This window comes from Notothenia rossii (genome assembly GCF_949606895.1).
Source record: "Notothenia rossii genome assembly, chromosome: 9".
Classification (NCBI taxonomy): domain Eukaryota; kingdom Metazoa; phylum Chordata; class Actinopteri; order Perciformes; family Nototheniidae; genus Notothenia; species Notothenia rossii.
In genome coordinates this window covers 50,041,990-50,060,249 of record NC_136907.1, presented here as the reverse complement: position 1 = coordinate 50,060,249, position 18,260 = coordinate 50,041,990, and the positions used below count along the sequence as shown (strand labels likewise).

The 18,260-nt window shown below is 43.6% G+C and overlaps 1 protein-coding gene across 3 annotated transcripts in view; it reads left to right on the top strand.

Annotated features, from left to right (window-relative positions):
- ccdc39 (coiled-coil domain 39 molecular ruler complex subunit) overlaps positions 1–18,052 on the top strand; it is a 36,417-nt gene extending 18,365 nt beyond the window's left edge. The window contains exons 3-20 of one of the 3 annotated variants that reach the window (XM_079648876.1): positions 2,617–2,763; positions 2,847–3,005; positions 3,110–3,202; positions 4,251–4,379; positions 4,509–4,700; positions 4,820–4,923; positions 5,982–6,114; positions 8,263–8,457; positions 8,817–8,981; positions 9,073–9,210; positions 10,021–10,229; positions 12,023–12,146; positions 12,229–12,388; positions 12,533–12,633; positions 15,760–15,900; positions 15,993–16,172; positions 16,305–16,393; positions 17,599–18,052. In XM_079648876.1, the coding sequence (XP_079505002.1) occupies positions 2,617–2,763; positions 2,847–3,005; positions 3,110–3,202; positions 4,251–4,379; positions 4,509–4,700; positions 4,820–4,923; positions 5,982–6,114; positions 8,263–8,457; positions 8,817–8,981; positions 9,073–9,210; positions 10,021–10,229; positions 12,023–12,146; positions 12,229–12,388; positions 12,533–12,633; positions 15,760–15,900; positions 15,993–16,172; positions 16,305–16,393; positions 17,599–17,776 (2,637 nt within the window). In that variant the 3' untranslated portion in view covers positions 17,777–18,052. Of the gene's footprint in view, positions 1–2,616; positions 2,764–2,846; positions 3,006–3,109; positions 3,203–4,250; positions 4,380–4,508; positions 4,701–4,819; positions 4,924–5,981; positions 6,115–8,262; positions 8,458–8,816; positions 8,982–9,072; positions 9,211–10,020; positions 10,230–12,022; positions 12,147–12,228; positions 12,389–12,532; positions 12,640–15,759; positions 15,901–15,992; positions 16,173–16,304; positions 16,394–17,598 lie in introns of all 3 variants that reach the window. The other 2 variants (XM_079648875.1, XM_079648877.1) reach the window with 2 other exon arrangements.
- Positions 18,053–18,260: the final 208 nt, after the last annotated feature.

Sequence of the window (18,260 nt, the reverse complement as noted above, 5' to 3'; positions counted from 1 at the left end):
CGTCCAAGCAAGCCATAATGGAGGCCATCCGCGAGGGCGTGGAGATCTACGACATGCAGAAGCGTACCTGCCTCCGCCCTGACTGGTCCATGCGTGGCATTGGCTACTTCCTGCTCCAGCAACATTGTCACTGTGCCTCGGGCATACCGGACTGCTGTCCAGGAGGGTGGAGGGTCACCCTCGCGGGCTCGCGTTTCCTGTCCCCTGCGGAGCAGCGCTATGCAGCCGTCGAGGGAGAGGCCCTAGCTGTGGCATGGGGCCTGGAACAGACGCGGTACTTCACGCAGGGGTCCGACAACCTCGTCGTGGTCACCGACCATAAGCCGTTGGTGAAAATCTTTGGCGACCGTACGCTGGATGAGATCACAAACTCGCGTCTGTTTAGACTGAAGCAGCGCACCCTCCCATGGCGCTTCGACATTGTGCATCTGCCTGGCAAGAGCAACTATGCCGCTGATGCCACGTCGAGGCATCCTTCCCCCTCGGGTTCAGCGAACGGCCTCTCATTGGGGCTGCCGAGCGGGCCTGACGCCATGGAGTCAGCACTCATGGCCTCCATCCGCGACGACGCACGGGAGCTCGGAGCCGTCTCTTGGCCCCTCCTCGCACGGGAAACAGCGGCTGATGGATGCCTCGGCCACCTCCTCCAACTCATCGAGCAAGAGGGTGGGATTGACGTTAACGACCCTGCCCTGGCGAGTCTGTCATCGGTCTGTGAGTCCGTCTACGCCCAGGACGGCGTCCTGCTCTATCGGGACCGCGTCGTGGTTCCCCCATCCCTCCGTGGGAGGGTCCTTCGGCATCTCCATGCCGCTCACCAGGGGACCTCAGCCATGGGGCAGCATGCCCGAGCCATAGTTTACTGGCCCGGGATGTCCGGGGACATTCAGGCCACCAGGGACGGGTGTGCAGACTGCAACCGCAATGCTCCGTCACAGGCGGCTACACCCCCCCGGCCGTCCCCACCCCCGTCCACGCCATTCGAGGCGGTGTTTGCTGACTTCTTCGACTATGGGGGCCGTCACTACCTAGTTGTCGGGGATCGGCTCTCGGGCTGGGTAGAGGTCCTGAGCTCTACGGCGGGTACTGCCCTGGCGGGCTCAGCTGGCCTGGTCCAACACCTCCGGTCGTTCTTCGCCACCTTCGGCGTACCGGAGGAGCTCTCGAGCGACGGTGGTCTGGAATTCAAGGCGAGCCACACCGAGGACTTCCTCCGCTTATGGCACGTCGAACACCGTGTGTCTTCCGTTAGCTTTCCGCAGTCGAATGGGAGGGCGGAGGTTGCGGTTAAGACTGCTAAGCGCCCCTTGATGTCCAACACCGGCCCGTCGGGCAGCCTTGATCAGGACCGCTTCCTGCGCGCTATGCTGCAGTTGCGTAACACGCCTGACCCCGACTGCGACCTCTCGCCAGCACAGATCATCTTCGGCCGCCCACTTCGTGGCTCGCTCTCCTTCGTGAACCGCCTCGAGAAGTTCTCGAACCCGCATATCCGCCTGCTATGGCGCGAGGCATGGGCGGCGAAGGAGGACGCCCTTCGGACCCGTATGTCCCGTGCCACCGAGTCTCTGGGGACTCACTCGAGACCGCTCCGCCCATTGGCACTCGGCGAAAGGGTATTCCTCCAGAACCAGCAAGGCCCGAGCCCCCACAAATGGGACAGGTCGGGGATCGTGGTGGAGTCGCCGGGCCACGACCAGTATCGGGTCAGGGTTGACGGTTCGGGACGTCTGACACTGCGCAACCGGCGGTTCCTCCGTGCCTACACGCCGGCCACACCCTGCGCCCGCGAGCAGTCGGCTGCGCCGTCGCCGCCGCCCGCTGCCCTGGGTCATCAGCCCCCACCTATCCACCCGGGCTGGGCGACGCCCCAGGGGATTGCTCAGCGGCCAGCTGTCGGGCCCCGCGACTCGGCTATTGGCGCTTCCCCACCGACGCCTGCTGATGGGGCGTCCTCTGACCTCGCTGTTCCTACGGGTGCCTTCCTGGGTGCACCGCTCCCGGTGCCGCAGTCGCCGCCGACGCTGCCCCAGCCGACTCGGCCGGGCCGCTTGAGGAGGCCGCCTGCACGTTACGAGCCCGAGTCTGGCAGCTGGATACGGGATGTAGACCGTTAACCTATTCCGGCCCATAGCTTTCCGGTCTGGGGGGGATGAAGAGTTTATCGCCGGCCACTAGAGGGCAGTGTCACTGCTGTCGCTGCCCGGTTATGCCGTGCTCTGACCCGGAAGTGCCGAGCGGCCATTTTAGTTCAAACATTGTTCATGCACTCCGCCTCGAGTTGAGACGTTCGTTCACTCATTCATGTAAGACTGTTTCCACTATTATATTATACCATATATTATACTATATATATATTATACTATTATACTACTATACTCTGTTTCGTGGTATATATTTGTGTTGATTGAATTGCATGGATGTAATACTTTGTCAGCTTATCTTGCTGCATTATTCTGTTTTAGGGTGTCGTCATCCTTGTCAATAAATCACCGAAACTGACATTGAGGAGTGTGTTTCTTCAGTTAGGTCTTCCTTATTGAACTTGCGCTAAAGCTTTCATTTCTCTTCTAGTATTCTGGTTATAGTCAGTGTGTTGTATTTTTCTGCACATAGGCTCTGTGCAAGGCGAAGGAAAGCGAAGGAGAGATTGAGAAACACCTCACTGCTCTCGTCGAAAGGGAGAGAGGTCGTCTGGCGCAGGAGACTGCTAAGATGGAGAATGACCTTCGGACTTTAGCAGAGAGGAGGAACCTGCTGGAGGTCTACAACATTGACTTTGAACATAAACACAGCTATTCAAGAGGGTGCAAAGTGTGCAACGTAACCTTTTTCTATATCCTCAGAACAATATCGTGAAGGCCAAACAGAAGCTAGAGAAGTTTAGGAGCCAGATGAGCTGGGACCAGCAGACCATGGATTCCTTTTTAGAGGAGTCAGCGCTCAGAGATGAGGACACTATGGCCATCATCAAGTACGCTGAGCAGGATGAGCAGAGGATCAAGGTGAGAGGGCTGTATTATTTCACATGTGCACATTGTTTCTGTTCCCAGCTAACTAAACTACTGTTTACAACTGATCTGGAGCTTTGTCATCTTTCCTGATAAAGGCGCTCACACTGGCTATAGAGAAGAAGACACTGGAGGCCAATGAAAAGCGCAAAGCACTCGACAAAGAGTTGACTGAGACTATATCCGCACAGGTAAGCAACCACCTCAATGTTTAGATCAATTTCATTTTTCTAAAGGCTAACGTTATGTCGCTTTTTCAGAGTTTTTGCACATAAATGTGTGTTTCTGGACTGCCTGCCAAGCCAAAAACGGTTACAAAAGAAAATTCTGAAAAAAGCCATTCAGATTTGACTCCTCTTCACATTAAGGCTCATTACTCCATCCTCCAGAGACCCACCCATTCAATTGTTTCCTCTGTGGAGCACATTGGGTTTTGGACCATTACTTTGAGGTTATATATGCCACAGCATTAACTCCAATTGTACTCCACAGAGGACATCCTGGGCTTTTCAGACATGTGACATATCATATGTGGGGGTGTGGCTTTGAAAAAGATAATTTCATTGTATTTCAAAATGGCGTCCATCAACACAAGCACTATTTATAGAAAGAAAAATGGTAAGTTTTTAGTTTTGTCATTACCAGTGTTGTTAGGTCAATATTTTTTATTAATTATAGTAAGGGAACATCTTAGGAGTTAGTGTAGTGAGTTTTCAGAGCAGTGTAATAATTATTTGACCTAAAACTAAAAAAAAATATGAATGTCCTCTGAAGAGGACATGGGGATTTGCTAACTTTTTATTTCCCCCAATTTCACACAACACAAATGGAGTCCACTATGGGCCACAACTAACACTTAGGGTTCATGGCAGACGGATGCAGTGGGAAAACATACATCAAGTGCCTCAAGTGTCAGATGTATCTCTGCATTTCAAAAAAGGATGGAATACTACAAATGAGGGCTCAGTATTTGTTGCATTGAGTTGTTGTGCTCTAATGTTGTCTAAATGTACTTGTATGTTAATGTTGTTTGTATACTAAGCTTCACATAACTAACACCCGATGTCTTCTACAAAGGACACACAATAAAACAAAAATAAAAATATATGTTTTTAGCTTTTGTTAGTCATGTTTATATCACCCTAAAGACTTGTGTGATCATAAAAAAAAAGGAAATTTGAAACCTTTTTCTTTCTGGGTCTCAGGAGGAAATGTACATTTCTTCTGCTTTTTGAACAGATTGCTTTGGATAAAACTACAGAAAATCTGCAGCAGGCCCACCACGAGACACAGCAGCTCATCCACCAGTGGGAAAACACCATCAAGCAGATGAAGCAACGAGATGCTGAGATGCAGCAATGTGCTCTGGTAAAATCTGGACCATATGCTTCTGCTGATAAACGATATGCTGAATGAATGCGTATAAACCCTTAAACAAAAGAAGCCAACTTATTGTGAACAAGTGTATACTCCTGTGTTGTTCCTTCATCCGTGCAGCAAGTAGCCCAGTCCAACCAGAAAATCAGGGAGAGGAATGCCACCGTAATAGAGAAGAAGCAATTGTTGGACACTCAGAGAAACAACAACAAGGAAAGTGAGAGGAAGATAACAACGTCCAAAAGTCAGGCTGTGAGGTTGCGGCAGGATCTGAGGGAGCAGGAGAATAACTGCACCAGGCTGAAGGATGAGGTCAGTCTTTGAGCCACCAACATTTTGACACTGTTAACAGATATTTTCAATTGTGGGTCGTGCTATAAAAGAAGGTTCAAATGTCGTTATTATTAAATTGATTCTCTCTGGTTTTGCAGCTGGATACTTGCAAAGGCACACTGGACAGAGCAACCTCCGATGTGGAGTCTGTAAACTCAAACATATCCGGAATAAAGAAAGACATCCAGGATAACAATGACAAGTCAGTGAAATCCTACAATACTCTATTGTCAGTAAACCACGTTCTCGCCAACTCTTCAGCTTTTCAGTGGCATTAGCTCCACAATGTGGCATTCAAGGTACCGCTCTTACGTACATTTTGGATGAGTCAAGAGCGACAAGTCCCTTTCAGCTCATACATTAAGTGTTTCAAATAAAACTATAGTTTTCCCGTCGTTACATGAAGAGTCTTGTTAGAAAAAACCATCTCACCTGGTTGATCTAGGTTTAGTATTTGGGATGGGTGAACACGTCAGGGTTAGTTAGTAGCCCGTTTCCAAAGTATTGTTACTTTCATACAGACCCTAAAGTGTACAACTGACAGTTTTTAACATTTACTCAAGTAAAACATTTAGGTACTTGTTGTACTTTACATGCCAGACGCTTTTCTCCAAAGCGACTTACATACTCAATACTGTGAACAATCCCCACAGGAGCAATTTGGGGTGAAGTGTCTCAAGGACACAACGACATGCTGACTGCAGTGGGGTTTGAACCTGTGACCCCCTGATCCCAACACCAACTCACAACCCACTGCACCACACGCCTTTTCATTTCATACTACTTTATACTTTTTCTCTGCTACAATTTGTTGGCAAATGTTATACTTTTTCTCTCCTAGTCACTTTGCAGATTGATGTTATTGATACAAAAATATAAATCAACTAATACATTATCATATATTATTAAAGCCACCCAGTAGTAACTAAAGTTATTCAAATACAATTGTATTGAAATGTGATGAACACATTAATGCATCAATAAGTATAATACAACAATTACAAATATATGCTGCTTCAACGGGCCATTCTGCATAATGAGAACTTTTACTTTTGGTACTTTTACTTTTTACTTGAGTACAATTTTGAATGCAGTTCTTTTACTTGCATGTTTACACTGTAGTATTGCGACTTTTACTTAAAGGAATAACCTGAATACTTCTTCCACCTCTGTCTATATCAGACGCAGAAGGGCTCTGACCAAGCGTCTGTGTTTGAGGCGTTTGGCGTAATGCTCTGTCTGTGTATGTGTGTGTTGCAGACTGATGAAGGCCAGGGCCTTTAACGTTGCTCTGGAGCAGAAGCTGAGAGTTGTGACTCAGAGCGCCCTCGGTGAGGAGGACAGAGCTGCACAGATGGACCTCCTCCTCAAAGATGAAGAATACACAATCAAGGTAAGACAATCCCCAACCAAACTGTTGATTTGCTACGCTGGCAAAGAGAACTGTCGTAGGGGAGTGAGAGTGGGGTAAGATAACCCACCCCCTTTATCTAGGGAACTGTTGTCATGCAGCCATACATTCAGGAAGCACTCATCCTTTCTATTAAGCTGTGTCGGAGAGAAGCACATTGTAAAGTGGTTGATGTGTTTTTTTTCACAATAAACCAATGTTGAACATGTCAGGTATAATTACTGTTATGTCAAAGCAAATTGATCCAGGTCTGAACATATGTATCATACATGTAGGTTATTTAGCAAGGTGTAAAACCATGTGAATCCTTTAGATAAAGATTAGCAGGAATAACTAAGCTAGACAGATTCCCCAAAAGCGGTGCTGTGGGGTAAAGTGAGCCAGTGGATCAACTGAACCCCCCATGAGGCACTGAAGTTAAGTTAGGTCTCTGTAGTATCAAATGCTATTTCAATGTAGTTTTACACAAGTGATTTGTTTTTGATGTTTTTGACTAACCTATATAAATCATTAAAGTACATTAACAACAGACATGTGTTACCAGAACATTTATAAGGATATCTATTCAGGGCTGTTTAGTTCATTCTCACACCAACGCAGGGAGTGGCAGTGAAAGGATGATATCTTTTTTAAATGATAGTCAGGTTTAAACTTGTAAAAGTCAATTGGTCAAATGACCCCCAGATGGCTCAATTGACCCCATGATGCGAATCAACTTACCCCTAAGATGGTGCTAGTTAGCCAACAACACCACTTTGTTTTTGAAGTGTCATGTTTTGATGGCCCTTTGTGAGAAATGTATTATTTTCATTTTGATTGACAGAAGACATATTGAAATAAAAGTTGTTGTCATTTGACTTTTATCTCACTATTCCTTGAGGACAACATAAGTACAAATGGACTCACCTTACCCCGCTCTCCCCTACATGTTATTACTTTCCTCTCATTAATTTCACACTTATTTTTGCTGTTAGCGCAATGAAAATACCTTCTCTGTGTTGCCATTGACTTCAATCTTCACTGTTAATGATCTAAAACAGTGACAGGTAAAGAAAACATAACAACCTAATGAAGCTACAAGAACAAGTTTAATTTACATTGTGTCTCTCAATGGCCTCTCAATGTCCGGTTGATTGGGAGTTCTATTTTGTCGTGGCCCTCCTTTTATAGGATTTAACATGTCTACCATCAAATCTTCTTCACTTCAATTTTGAATGGTTGAGATTCTTTTCAAACAAGCCTTCAAAGTTTGTTGGTAAGAATTGACCATCGTTGCTATATCCTATCCAAATACACTCTCCTGAGCTTTGACAATCTCATTCTTTTCTCTTAGCATCCCACTGAGGTGCACTACATTTGCACAATCTGTTCTTTCTTTGAAGGCCATCAGACATTGGAGTATGCTTCCAGCTGAGCTTAAAACCTGCCTGGCTTCCCATGTTTTTACCATAGTGCATCATTTGAGACGTTAGTTTAAATGAATTTTATTTATTTTTGACAAATGTACTCGTATTCATATTTGATCTGTATTTTGATCTGGTATAATTGTTAGTGTGATAGGCACTAGGACATGTTTTCATGTTTGTTGTTTTGTGCTTACCTGCCATGGGAGTGCAGATGGAAATGAGCTTTTAGCTAAGATCTGGCATATACTGTAGCAGCTCTTCTCTTTTTGAGATGAATGTCTTTTTATGCAAGGTCCTTGTTCAATAATGACATCATAATAATTCAGTCAGACAACTCTTGTCTAGGCTCGGGCCTCATCACTCCACAGATTTACAGAAAACATTGAGTGATGATTAGATAACTATACCCTCCCCCCCCCCCCCCCCCCCCAGAGCCTACAGGTGGATGCTGGGATGGAAGCTGGGGTGGTGGGGGAGGCAGCAGCAGCAGCATAATAGAGCGGCATGTTTAGGAGAATGTGTTTGTTTGGTTGAAAGAGGGACGAGGTGCGTCACGTGTTAATGTATCATTGGTGCTCGAGTTGACTGCCTGAACTAGCTCGCCGGCTTCACATTAGGTTAATAACACAAAGAAGAATGTCTTTCAGGAATCTCTGTGCCATGACAATGTGGCGCTCACATTGATATAGGTTGGTGTTCTGTTTGTGCCTGTGCCTTTCCTCAGGAGTTGGATGTCCAGCTGCATGACTGCAGGGAGGAGTTTTTTTGTCGTAGAGAGCGTTTGCAGGTCCTCAAGACAAAAGAGAAGAATTCTATTGCCCAGGTATCCAGGAGTAAGTCCACCATCATCAGCCTGGAGAGCCAGCTCACAAAACTGGAGAGCGAATTGATGAAACAGCAGGAGACTACCGGTGAACAGGCAAGCAGAGAGTCACAGGAGAGCCATTAAGACATCTGTTAAAGGTTCAGATTTAAAGACACATGAACAATATCAATTACTTAAAATAAACATTTCATTTAATTATTTTATAAGACAAAAATTAAGGATACAAAAAATGACATTATATACATAAATTCAAATAATACATTTAAATAAAAAATACAGAAAACTTCAATACATTTGTATTTAATAATAAAAGGAAAATATGAATAGATAAATACATAAACACAGTTTTATAAACCTTTGTATTATTTGATATGCTTTATAGTTTGACAATAACATCCAATTCCAGTTCATATGTTCATGTTTTGTCCCTTTACTTGTCTTGCCTTTTGTAGGACAACCTGATTGCCATCCTGAATAAAAAACTGGCACGACTGCAAGGCGAGGTTCACTCTGATGAAAAAGAAATTCTGGACATAAAGGTGGCTGAGCTGACCGGAGCCCTGGAGCAGAAGAGGAAGGCGGCCAACATGCTTACCAACACGCTGAAGGAGTCTGAGGTCAGTCTGAGTGTTCATCTTCTCACCGTATTATCTGTTCACACTGAACAAGCGAAATAGCTCATCTCACACATGTCCTCGTCTCTGGCAGGATGATATTCGCTATTTGAGGAAAGAGATGGAGAAGTCGGAGGCTCAAAAGAGAAATCTGTCCGACAAGGTGGAGGAGCTTATTCTTCTCCGTTACACCAACGAAAAGGAGCTGAAGAGACTCCGGATCATGAAACAGGTAACTGATGTCAGCGAGTGTCATGGCAACACATATGGACTTAATCCGATTCAAATTTGTTGAGGAGGTTGAATTAAGTGTGTACACTATAACTGACTTTTCCCTATGTTACATATTGCTGTAATAACTTATTTTTCTTTTTTAATATGAATATCTGTTACTATTAACAAATGACTGAGAAACAATATGACAGAACAAGTGATGATGATTTATTTTTAATATCACAGTTACAATCTACAGCTAACCCAACACCCAAACGTATGGCATGTCTAATGCTATAAAATAAAAATAAAACCAGTAAATCTGCATTCAAGATGCAGGAAGCAGCAAATGTTTGGCATTAGGGAAGGGAATGTCAGTACGTTGGTCCACAGTTGCCAGTAAACAAGAAGTGATTTCTCCTGGATGAGAAAAAGATGGGCACGTAAACCCCTGTAAAATGCATGATGCTTTTGCACTTCGGTTTGAGCAAACACATAGATGTATTACTAAACCAAAGTGTCAAAGGCCTTTACATACAACATCTCATTCAGAGACTCATAAGACTCAAAATGACCACAAAGAAACACAAAGTGACTACCAAGAGACACAAAACCACTGCAATGAAACGAAAAACAGCTGCAGGAGAAAAAGAGGGAAAACAACTACAAAGAGACTACAAAGGGAAGCAAACTCCAAAACATACACATTAACTAAAACAGATGTCAGCTGTCTGTAGATTACCCTCAAATATAGCATACAATATGCCATGCATCTGAAAAGGATCACCTTCTGCCCTGCATTATATGAACCTCACATGTTCCTAATCAGGACAACATGGTGGAGCACAACGTCATGAAGCTAGAGGTGAAGCGTCTGAGGGATCTGCTGTACGACAAGACGGGCAGCGTGCTGTCTCTGGAGAAGAGGAAGCTGAAGCTGCAGAAAGCCATAAAGGACAGAGAGGAGGAGGTCAAGGTGTACCGAGAAATGCTCGGCCAGCAGATGAAGATCAGTGAGCACGAGAGGCAGAAACTCAGGTAAAAGCCCAGCAGAGACCCCACATCTCACTTCCTGGAGAATTTGTTCCTTTTTCTCGCTGTTTAGGGCTCAAAGGCCTCATGCCAGTGTGAGCTCAAATGGGGTGGACCAATGCATCTCATGGTGCCGTTGAAATAGCAATCCCTTGGAGTGTTTTCCTTTCTTTTAATGTAAGGAAGTACATTCTGAAAATATTAATAATCAAATTTATGAAACAATACATTTATAAAACACATGATAAATGCATGATATATCTTCAGAAACATCTCCTTTACCTCACATACCAGAGAGCCCCAGTCAGTTATTGAAGTTATGTAGCGATATTTACCTAAGAAGATAATGACCAGACAGGAGGAGAGATTTGTGCAAAGTTAGTGTTTAAATATATTTAAACATATACTTAAAGATAGGAAATAGCTCAATATGTCCTGAACAGTAATGTCCGCTCTCATCAATTGCAACCAAACATTCCATGAAATGCTTAACGTGTATATACACTGGCTGTCCAAATCTCCTGCATCAGAGTTTATGGTCAGGCTGACAGATAATGACTTCAGCCTTTAACATGCATGTCTTCAAAAACCCACTTTCCAGTATGGCTCGATGCTATTTTGTTAGCAATAGGGTAGCTAGCTTTCACAGCTTATCGCTAGGCCACAAACTGAAAAAGACTGCCGTTTCCTAAAACCTTCCAACATCTCTCTTCTCTGCTCTCAGTTATCTTGCAAGGTCTTTCTGTCATTAAAGATCTGATTGTGAGGCCGAATATGACACTCAGTTGCTATTCTAGACCATTTCCAAAGGGGAGGGGTTAGGGTTATTGTTAGGTACATTTTACTAGTATCCAAAATATAAAAACACTACTATCCGAAGCCCTCGAATAGGTTTGATTCCCTAAAGGCTATAGAGAGGCGAAGTCCCTCCTTTCCGGTGGACCTCCATATTTCGGAAAAAGTATGTATTGAAGTCAATGGCGAGAGAAAGATTATCTTTCGATCCCGTTTTATTGTGCCACGAATTACACGTATGATGTTTGTAAATTTAAAAGATCATTTTGAAAGTAAAAAAAGTAAAAATGAGTCATAAAACTGTGAAGTAACACATTTGTTTGTGTGAAACCGTTCAATGAACTACATCTCCCATCCCGCACCACACACCAAGACGGCCGTCACGTTGGCACATTTCACTTCTTTCTTTCAGAATGAGGCGAAAAGTATTAAAAAAGTTGAAAATCTCTACAAGTCTGGGCATGTTGAGAGCTGTACATACACAAGGGGAGTTAGTTGGTTCCGTAAGAGCCAGCATGCGGGACCGGCATTACAAGGTTTCGGTGAGTAACACGAGTGTAATGTGTAACGTTAATGACATCACTTACGCGACTCTGGGATTTGTAGTCTTTCTAGTTGCGTATTTTTCATAGTCTTATATTTCAACAGTTTTACGACAAACTGTGACTTTTTTGACATTGAAATTATTTTTTAAGATTGACAAACATCATATGTGTAATTCATGGCACAATTCAAACAGGATCGAAAGATACGTTTTCTCTCCCCATTAACTGAAATAAGGTCCCATCGGAAGTAGATGGGCGGGACTTCGCCACTCTATTGGAATGTGTTGAACAATGCAATAACATATTTCGCTTCATTTGGTGGAGGCTTCACATTACAGGGGCTCACGAGTAAGATAGAGATCAAACGTTGCCCTGAGTTGTGTTTTATGTCATATTTGCATGATTTTGAGAAAATGTGTACCTCAAAAGATCCCCTTACTAAGAGTGTTTTTCTGTCAGTGCTGAACTGAATGACAAACTGTCCAAAATCGACTTGATGAAGAAACGTTTCGAGATTGTGATGCTTTCAATGGCAGCTCCTGAGGGGGAAAAGGAAGAAACGCAGGCTTACTACATTACAAAGGTAAGAGGTCTTTGAACACACCACCATGTTAAAAACAGACAGATTTGTTTCACTTTGATTGACTTTGTTTGCTTTTCCTTAGGCTGCACAAGAGAAAGAGGAGCTCAAGAGGAAGGGGAACAGTCTGGATGCTACAATCCGCAAGATGGAGCTGGAAAACAGAGCTCTGGAGAACACCATCCAGCTGTTCAACAACAGCAACTCATCATTTCGCAAATCCCTCAACAAAGTCAATGAATCCAGTACGTATGGCCGGGTAGACAGAACGAACCTAAATAAACAACAACACTCTATCGGGGATGATCAGCAGGAAGTGATTTATGTTTGTTTATTCTCCTTTAAAATCATTACAGCAGCTATCATTGACCACAACGTTTTTGTGTTAGGTCCAGAGCACCAGGAAAAAGTTAAACTGCAAGAGCAGTTGAGGGCGGCAGAAGTGACGCTGAAGTACAAGAAAAGACAGGTCCAAGAGCTCCAACAAGACGTACAGGTTCATTCTAATTACAGCCGCCCTTACTAAATACGTCCTCCTTTATCTGTGACCTATCTATAACACTGCACCTATTTCCTTTAAATTGGAATACATCCTCCAGAAGTGGCCTAGAAAACGTATTTCTCCCAATACATTCATTGATATTTTCCGAATAGAACAGATATACAACACAAAAGCATTTGGTCAATATAATAGTGATGGAACAATGACAACACCAAGAAAGGATATATACTACAAACCACAAGCAGTACTCGGACCAAAACGAAGGATAACATTAGTCAAATAAAAAAACATCAATATATGTATGATAATAATCATGACAAATACTACAACATAAAGTATAAGTTGTGTTTCAGTCTGCTGGACAACACTTCACAATACAGGGTAAAATTATTGCTCAACCATTTTTAATCCATATGGTGTGTGAAGCAGGTATTTGAGATTTCCTCTAGGGGAGGGGGTAGCCCACAATTTAAAGGGGACATAATATGCTCATTTTCAGGTTTCATATTTGTATGTATTGTCTCTACTGTGACATGTCTCCATGCTTTAATGTTCAAAAAGCTCTTTATTGTTCTCATCCTGCCTGTGCTGCAGCACCTCTTTTCACCCTCTGTCTGAAACCAGTGGGAGAGAAACTCCCTCTGGAGGGGACACATGCTCCTTTCACACCAACTCGTTTTCAGCTCGGAGCTGGAGCCTGAAAAGTACCGTTTTTTCCTGTTCACACCGCAGCGGCGCCGCCTGTTAGCTCCGGAATCCGGTTCACTTCCAGCTCCAAAAAATTGTCGGTCTAGACTAGAGGCAAGAGCTTCAGAGCTAAGAGGCGGCGTCGCTTACGTCTCTCTTACGTCGAGGCGTGCAGGAAACTAAACCCTCCTCCCCTGAACATGGGTCGACTGAAGAGTCTCGTCATGCCTGCCTACAAGCAGTAGTGCTTATAAACACACTTTATAAAGTCAGGCAACACTAACCAGGCTTCGTGTGATTCTGTTTATTTGTGCCTTACTTTGACCATCCGTTCACTGTTATTGATCATTGTGGAGAGAGGCAGACGTTTTGTTTTGTATTATAGAGCTCCTGCGGTCACGTGACTTTTGGTTATCAGCCACCATTTTGGCAGTAAACATGACGACCGGCGCCAACGTTTTCCTACCGTGCGAGTATACATCTCATTTTAATTCAAGTGAAATTCGGCTTTATAGTACAAAATTAGAAAGATTAAATATTAGCGACCCATATAATGCACCCGGTGTGCTTTTCAAGAGCATAACCTCCTGCTCTGAAGACGATGTACCCGACTTGCGCTACGCGGACATCCACAGCTATCTTGTAAGCTTTCCATCAGTGTACTCAGGAGACTCCCTCAGAGCTTACAAAAGCTTGGAGGCTTACAAATGGTGTCAGTCCGGCTTCGTAAACAACATTCAACTGTGGAGTCTTACATCCAAAAACTTCGGCATCATCACTGCAAGGGTAAGTATTAAATTATTCCAGTTTGATAGGCAGTGTCACGTTAGCATTGTTTGTTTATTAGCTTGTCTAGCTACGGCAGTGTCACGTTAGCATGTTTGTTTATTAGCTTGGATAGCTACTGCAGTGCGTCTGAAACTAGTTTGTATTTTTGCTTTTTGAAAACTTTTTGTAGCATTGTACTGTATTCCTTCACCCACCTGATATGAAGTGATCACTGCATAAGCGAAAGCAAACGGCCGGGGGGTCCCATCTTTCAGTCTTGTTCAGACGGCTCCTGGCTCTTTTAATCGCTGCGATCCACTTTTCCCTCCTCTCCGCGTCTTTTGGAATGCGATAATAAGATACACCTTTCTTCTTCCCACGCCTATTTGTGCAACCTGGTGCACAGCAGTTATCCACCATCCTCGACAGTCTGCCAGTGCCTGCCAATGAATTTACTGACGCGATTACTGCCAAAATGGCTGCCCCCTTCGTTTCTCGTCACGTGACCAGCATATGTGACATCATCCGCAGGAGCTCTATAGCAGCTATCGGATGGAATCAATACATGGGCTGCACAGGTTGTCGTGTCCGACTATCACAAGTAGAATCATAATGAAAAATACGCCGGTAAAATTTGACTGTAGAAAACGGTTTATGCCACAATAGGATAGCAATAGCAAGTAGTCAGTTTAGCTTCGGCTGCTATGCTAACATCACCCATTTTATACCAGAGAAACTTGCATAACAGCGTTGTGATGCCAAACAGCGTCAATTCAGACCGACACACACTCACTTAAGGGGAACTGGAGATATGTATCAGCTGCTTGTGTGACAGTCAGACAGTGAATACTTTAGAGAGGCCGCTGCAGTGTGAGCTAACCGGGAGCTAACAGGAGAATAAACTCCCGTGGAAGAGCAGCCAGCATGCAGCGGTCGGTAAATGCCGCTGAGACACATTAATAAACAATGAACCACGGCACTCTGGAGAAAAGCATAAGGTTGGAGAAGTCGTTATTTAATTTAATCTGGCTTCGTGTGATTAAAAGCAACACGATCATCGACCCGACGCAGTCCCCCATTGTTGTTGTTGTTGTGACCGCCGTAACGCCGTTGGGGAGCAAATCAGCGATGTAAACGGTGACGTCATGACGCAGCAGCGGCAGCTCTGGGCGGTGTGAACAGAGCGACAGCAGAAAAGGGAAACCGGAGCTGAACCAGAAAAGCTCCCGCTCGGAGCTAGAACGGGAAAAGGGCTGGTGTGAAAGCCGCAACAGGGATTTTAACCTTTGCAGACCATTTACATTCACACGCATGGTGTGCAGGTGGAGACATGCTGAATCATCATGTCCTGAACCTGGCACTCAAATCGATAGAACACACTACAGGAGAGGGAAAACCCCAGACATATTATTTGCATTTCCTGCTTTTGTTGTGTTTCTAATTTCCCCCTAAAACCGCTCTTTCTTCATTCTTGTCTCTCCTCTTCAGTGTCATACAAGTCTCTTGTTCTGTTGTCTTTTCATGTCCCCGAGAGACCATTTATAAACGTGTTTAGCTACTCTGACTTTGTGAGTTATTCTGTGAAGTTGACCTGGTATCAATCTGCCTCTGGGCCTTGCTTTAGTTTTTTCTTGTGTGATTGTCACTCTCCATTTCCAGGACATGAACAATACCTGGGAGAGTCTGCGGCAAGAAGAGCAGGCGGAGACAGAAAAGATAGAGCACAAACAGTCCCTCATGGGTAAACTGAACAAAGAAATCTGTAGTCAGCAGGAGAAGGTCGACAGAGCCACAAAGCAGGTTGGATGTCCACTGTCCCACTTGTATTGGGTATCCAAACATGTATTAGCTGTCTCCATAATCACATTTTAATTTGACGTTTTCCTCCCCAGTGCTCTAAGCTGACCAAAGAGATCCGCTCAGCAAAAAACACCAGTACTGAGACTTTTGAGGAGAAGGATATTAAGCTGAGGGAGTTGAAAGAATTTAATAAGAGTATCAACAAGAAGCTGTACGACACCATGGAAGACAAACCTGACCTCAGATCAGTGGTGGAGGAATACTTCCTGCAGGTGTAAAACCCTTATGCTGTTTTTATATTTGGAGGATTGGTTAAGCATTTGAGTGGCTGTGCATTACTGTGATTTTTGAGGTAGTTCAAGGCATTTCATTTAAATATGAACTTCCCTTTTTTTCTTTCTCAGGCCAATCTGTCTCTTCCATCTCCGTCTTCTACTCCTTCCAGCCAGCGGAGCTCCAAGACGAGCTCTCCCTACAGCTCGGCCTCTCTCAGGTCAGAAAGGGTCTCTTCTCAACCTCTTTCACCCAACCATAGATCCATTTCTGTGTTTTGTTTTGAAGGGTCGACAGTAAATGTGACACAGAAGTGATACATCATGTCAAAGCTGGGATCCTGAAGATACAGCGCAGCACTGTGCAGTGTTTTCTGGTCAGAAGTGAAATGTTCAAAGATTACAGTGTGTGGTATTAGGGCTTAGAACATGGTGTATGGTATGGTGTTTTATAGGTTGTTGCAGAAATTGTTGGGTTGACACCATTTATTGCAAAGATTTGATGGAAAATGCAACCATTTGTAAACACTCGTTAATTGACATTTAATGGTCAACAATTAATCCAAAATCCAACGGAAAAATCCCTGCTCAACTTTGGTAACTTTTAACATTTGGAGCTTCCTGCAAGAAGTGGATTGGACGGCGAGGACTTCTCTTCTCAGCACATTTTATATAATGATAATATGAATATTATATATATTTTCTACACAATTGATGCAGTTTCCAAACTATTTAGGGACTTGAGTATGCAAAAATATTTAAATATACCCTTTATAAATGGATCAAAAATAACACTGTGGATAAAACAAATTATTTTTGCCCCAAAATGCATGGGATTATCATCAAATGTGATGTCTGTAAATGGAAGCCTTGTATCCTTAAAACTGATTTTCATTCCAGCCCACGGCCAAGGCCCAGAAGAGGCTATGCAACGATGGTGATAATGTTACATCCATTTTCAAATCTGCAGGAGGACCGTTAGTTATTGTTAGGAGTTAGGAGTTAGCTGTTAGCTCGTAGCTTCATTGGCGACACAGTCCTGCTTGGCTAAATAACGGAGCTTACAATGGATGAGATTGCGATGCTTTCATGCTCAATTCCGTAAATACTGCAAAGTTATGTCTGACAAAGGCATGTTTGTAGGGTTTGTGACTAACCCACATGTTATGCTTTAACCAAGCCGAGCTAGCTTATAAACACTTAGCTTAAGAAGTATTTTAAATGTTGTCACATTTTAGTAGTTGATATAGCTACTGAATCAAACAGGTTATTGGGAGGATATCCCAAATACTATCCTGTTTTTTGTGTCGTTAATCTACTTAATCTTAAATACATTATTAACATGAATAGGTTACCGTCTATAATTACTGACCAACATGACATATAACCGCTCTGCCTGTATCTCTGTTTCCTCTCTGCGGTGAAGGTCTCCTGCGTCCTCAGCCGGCAGCAGCCCCCGGGCCTCTGCTCTGCACCCCCCTCTGATGAAGACTGTGGAGCTGGGCCTGGATCTGACCTCCCCCCCTCTCACCATCTCCAGAGGATCCAGCTCTGCGAGCAGCGGCGGGAGCAGCAGCAGCAGGAAGTTAAGAAAGCCGCAGTGATGCAGATGTATTATCTTGCTGCTGGGAATGAAGAGCAAGAGAAGGAGGATATTATAGTTTTAGTTTGTTATGGTTGATGAGATGCAGTGTTCAGTTCGCAAATGTACTATCATTTTAATGCAACAAAAATTATTTTATTGGTGATTTTAGTATATATTGTTCTTAGGACTTTGTAGTTATTATATTTATTAATGTGAATCTTAAAATACTGGATGTTCCCACAGTGTGACTCAAATAAAGACAAACTATACAAGCTCTTGTCTTTTATCTCCACGTATTTCTTTTTGTTTGTTTGTGAAAATGGTATAATAAATAAACCTATTTATCGTAAAAAAAAACTCACTTAACCTTTATTTAAAAAAGAACAATGACCCTTTTATCTTAATTCTTTTGTTTTTACTTTTTGTGACAATTGTTCTTTTAAATACAATATTATTTAGTATTTTAAAAAAAATGTTTTTCTACGTGAAAATGCTTTCAATTA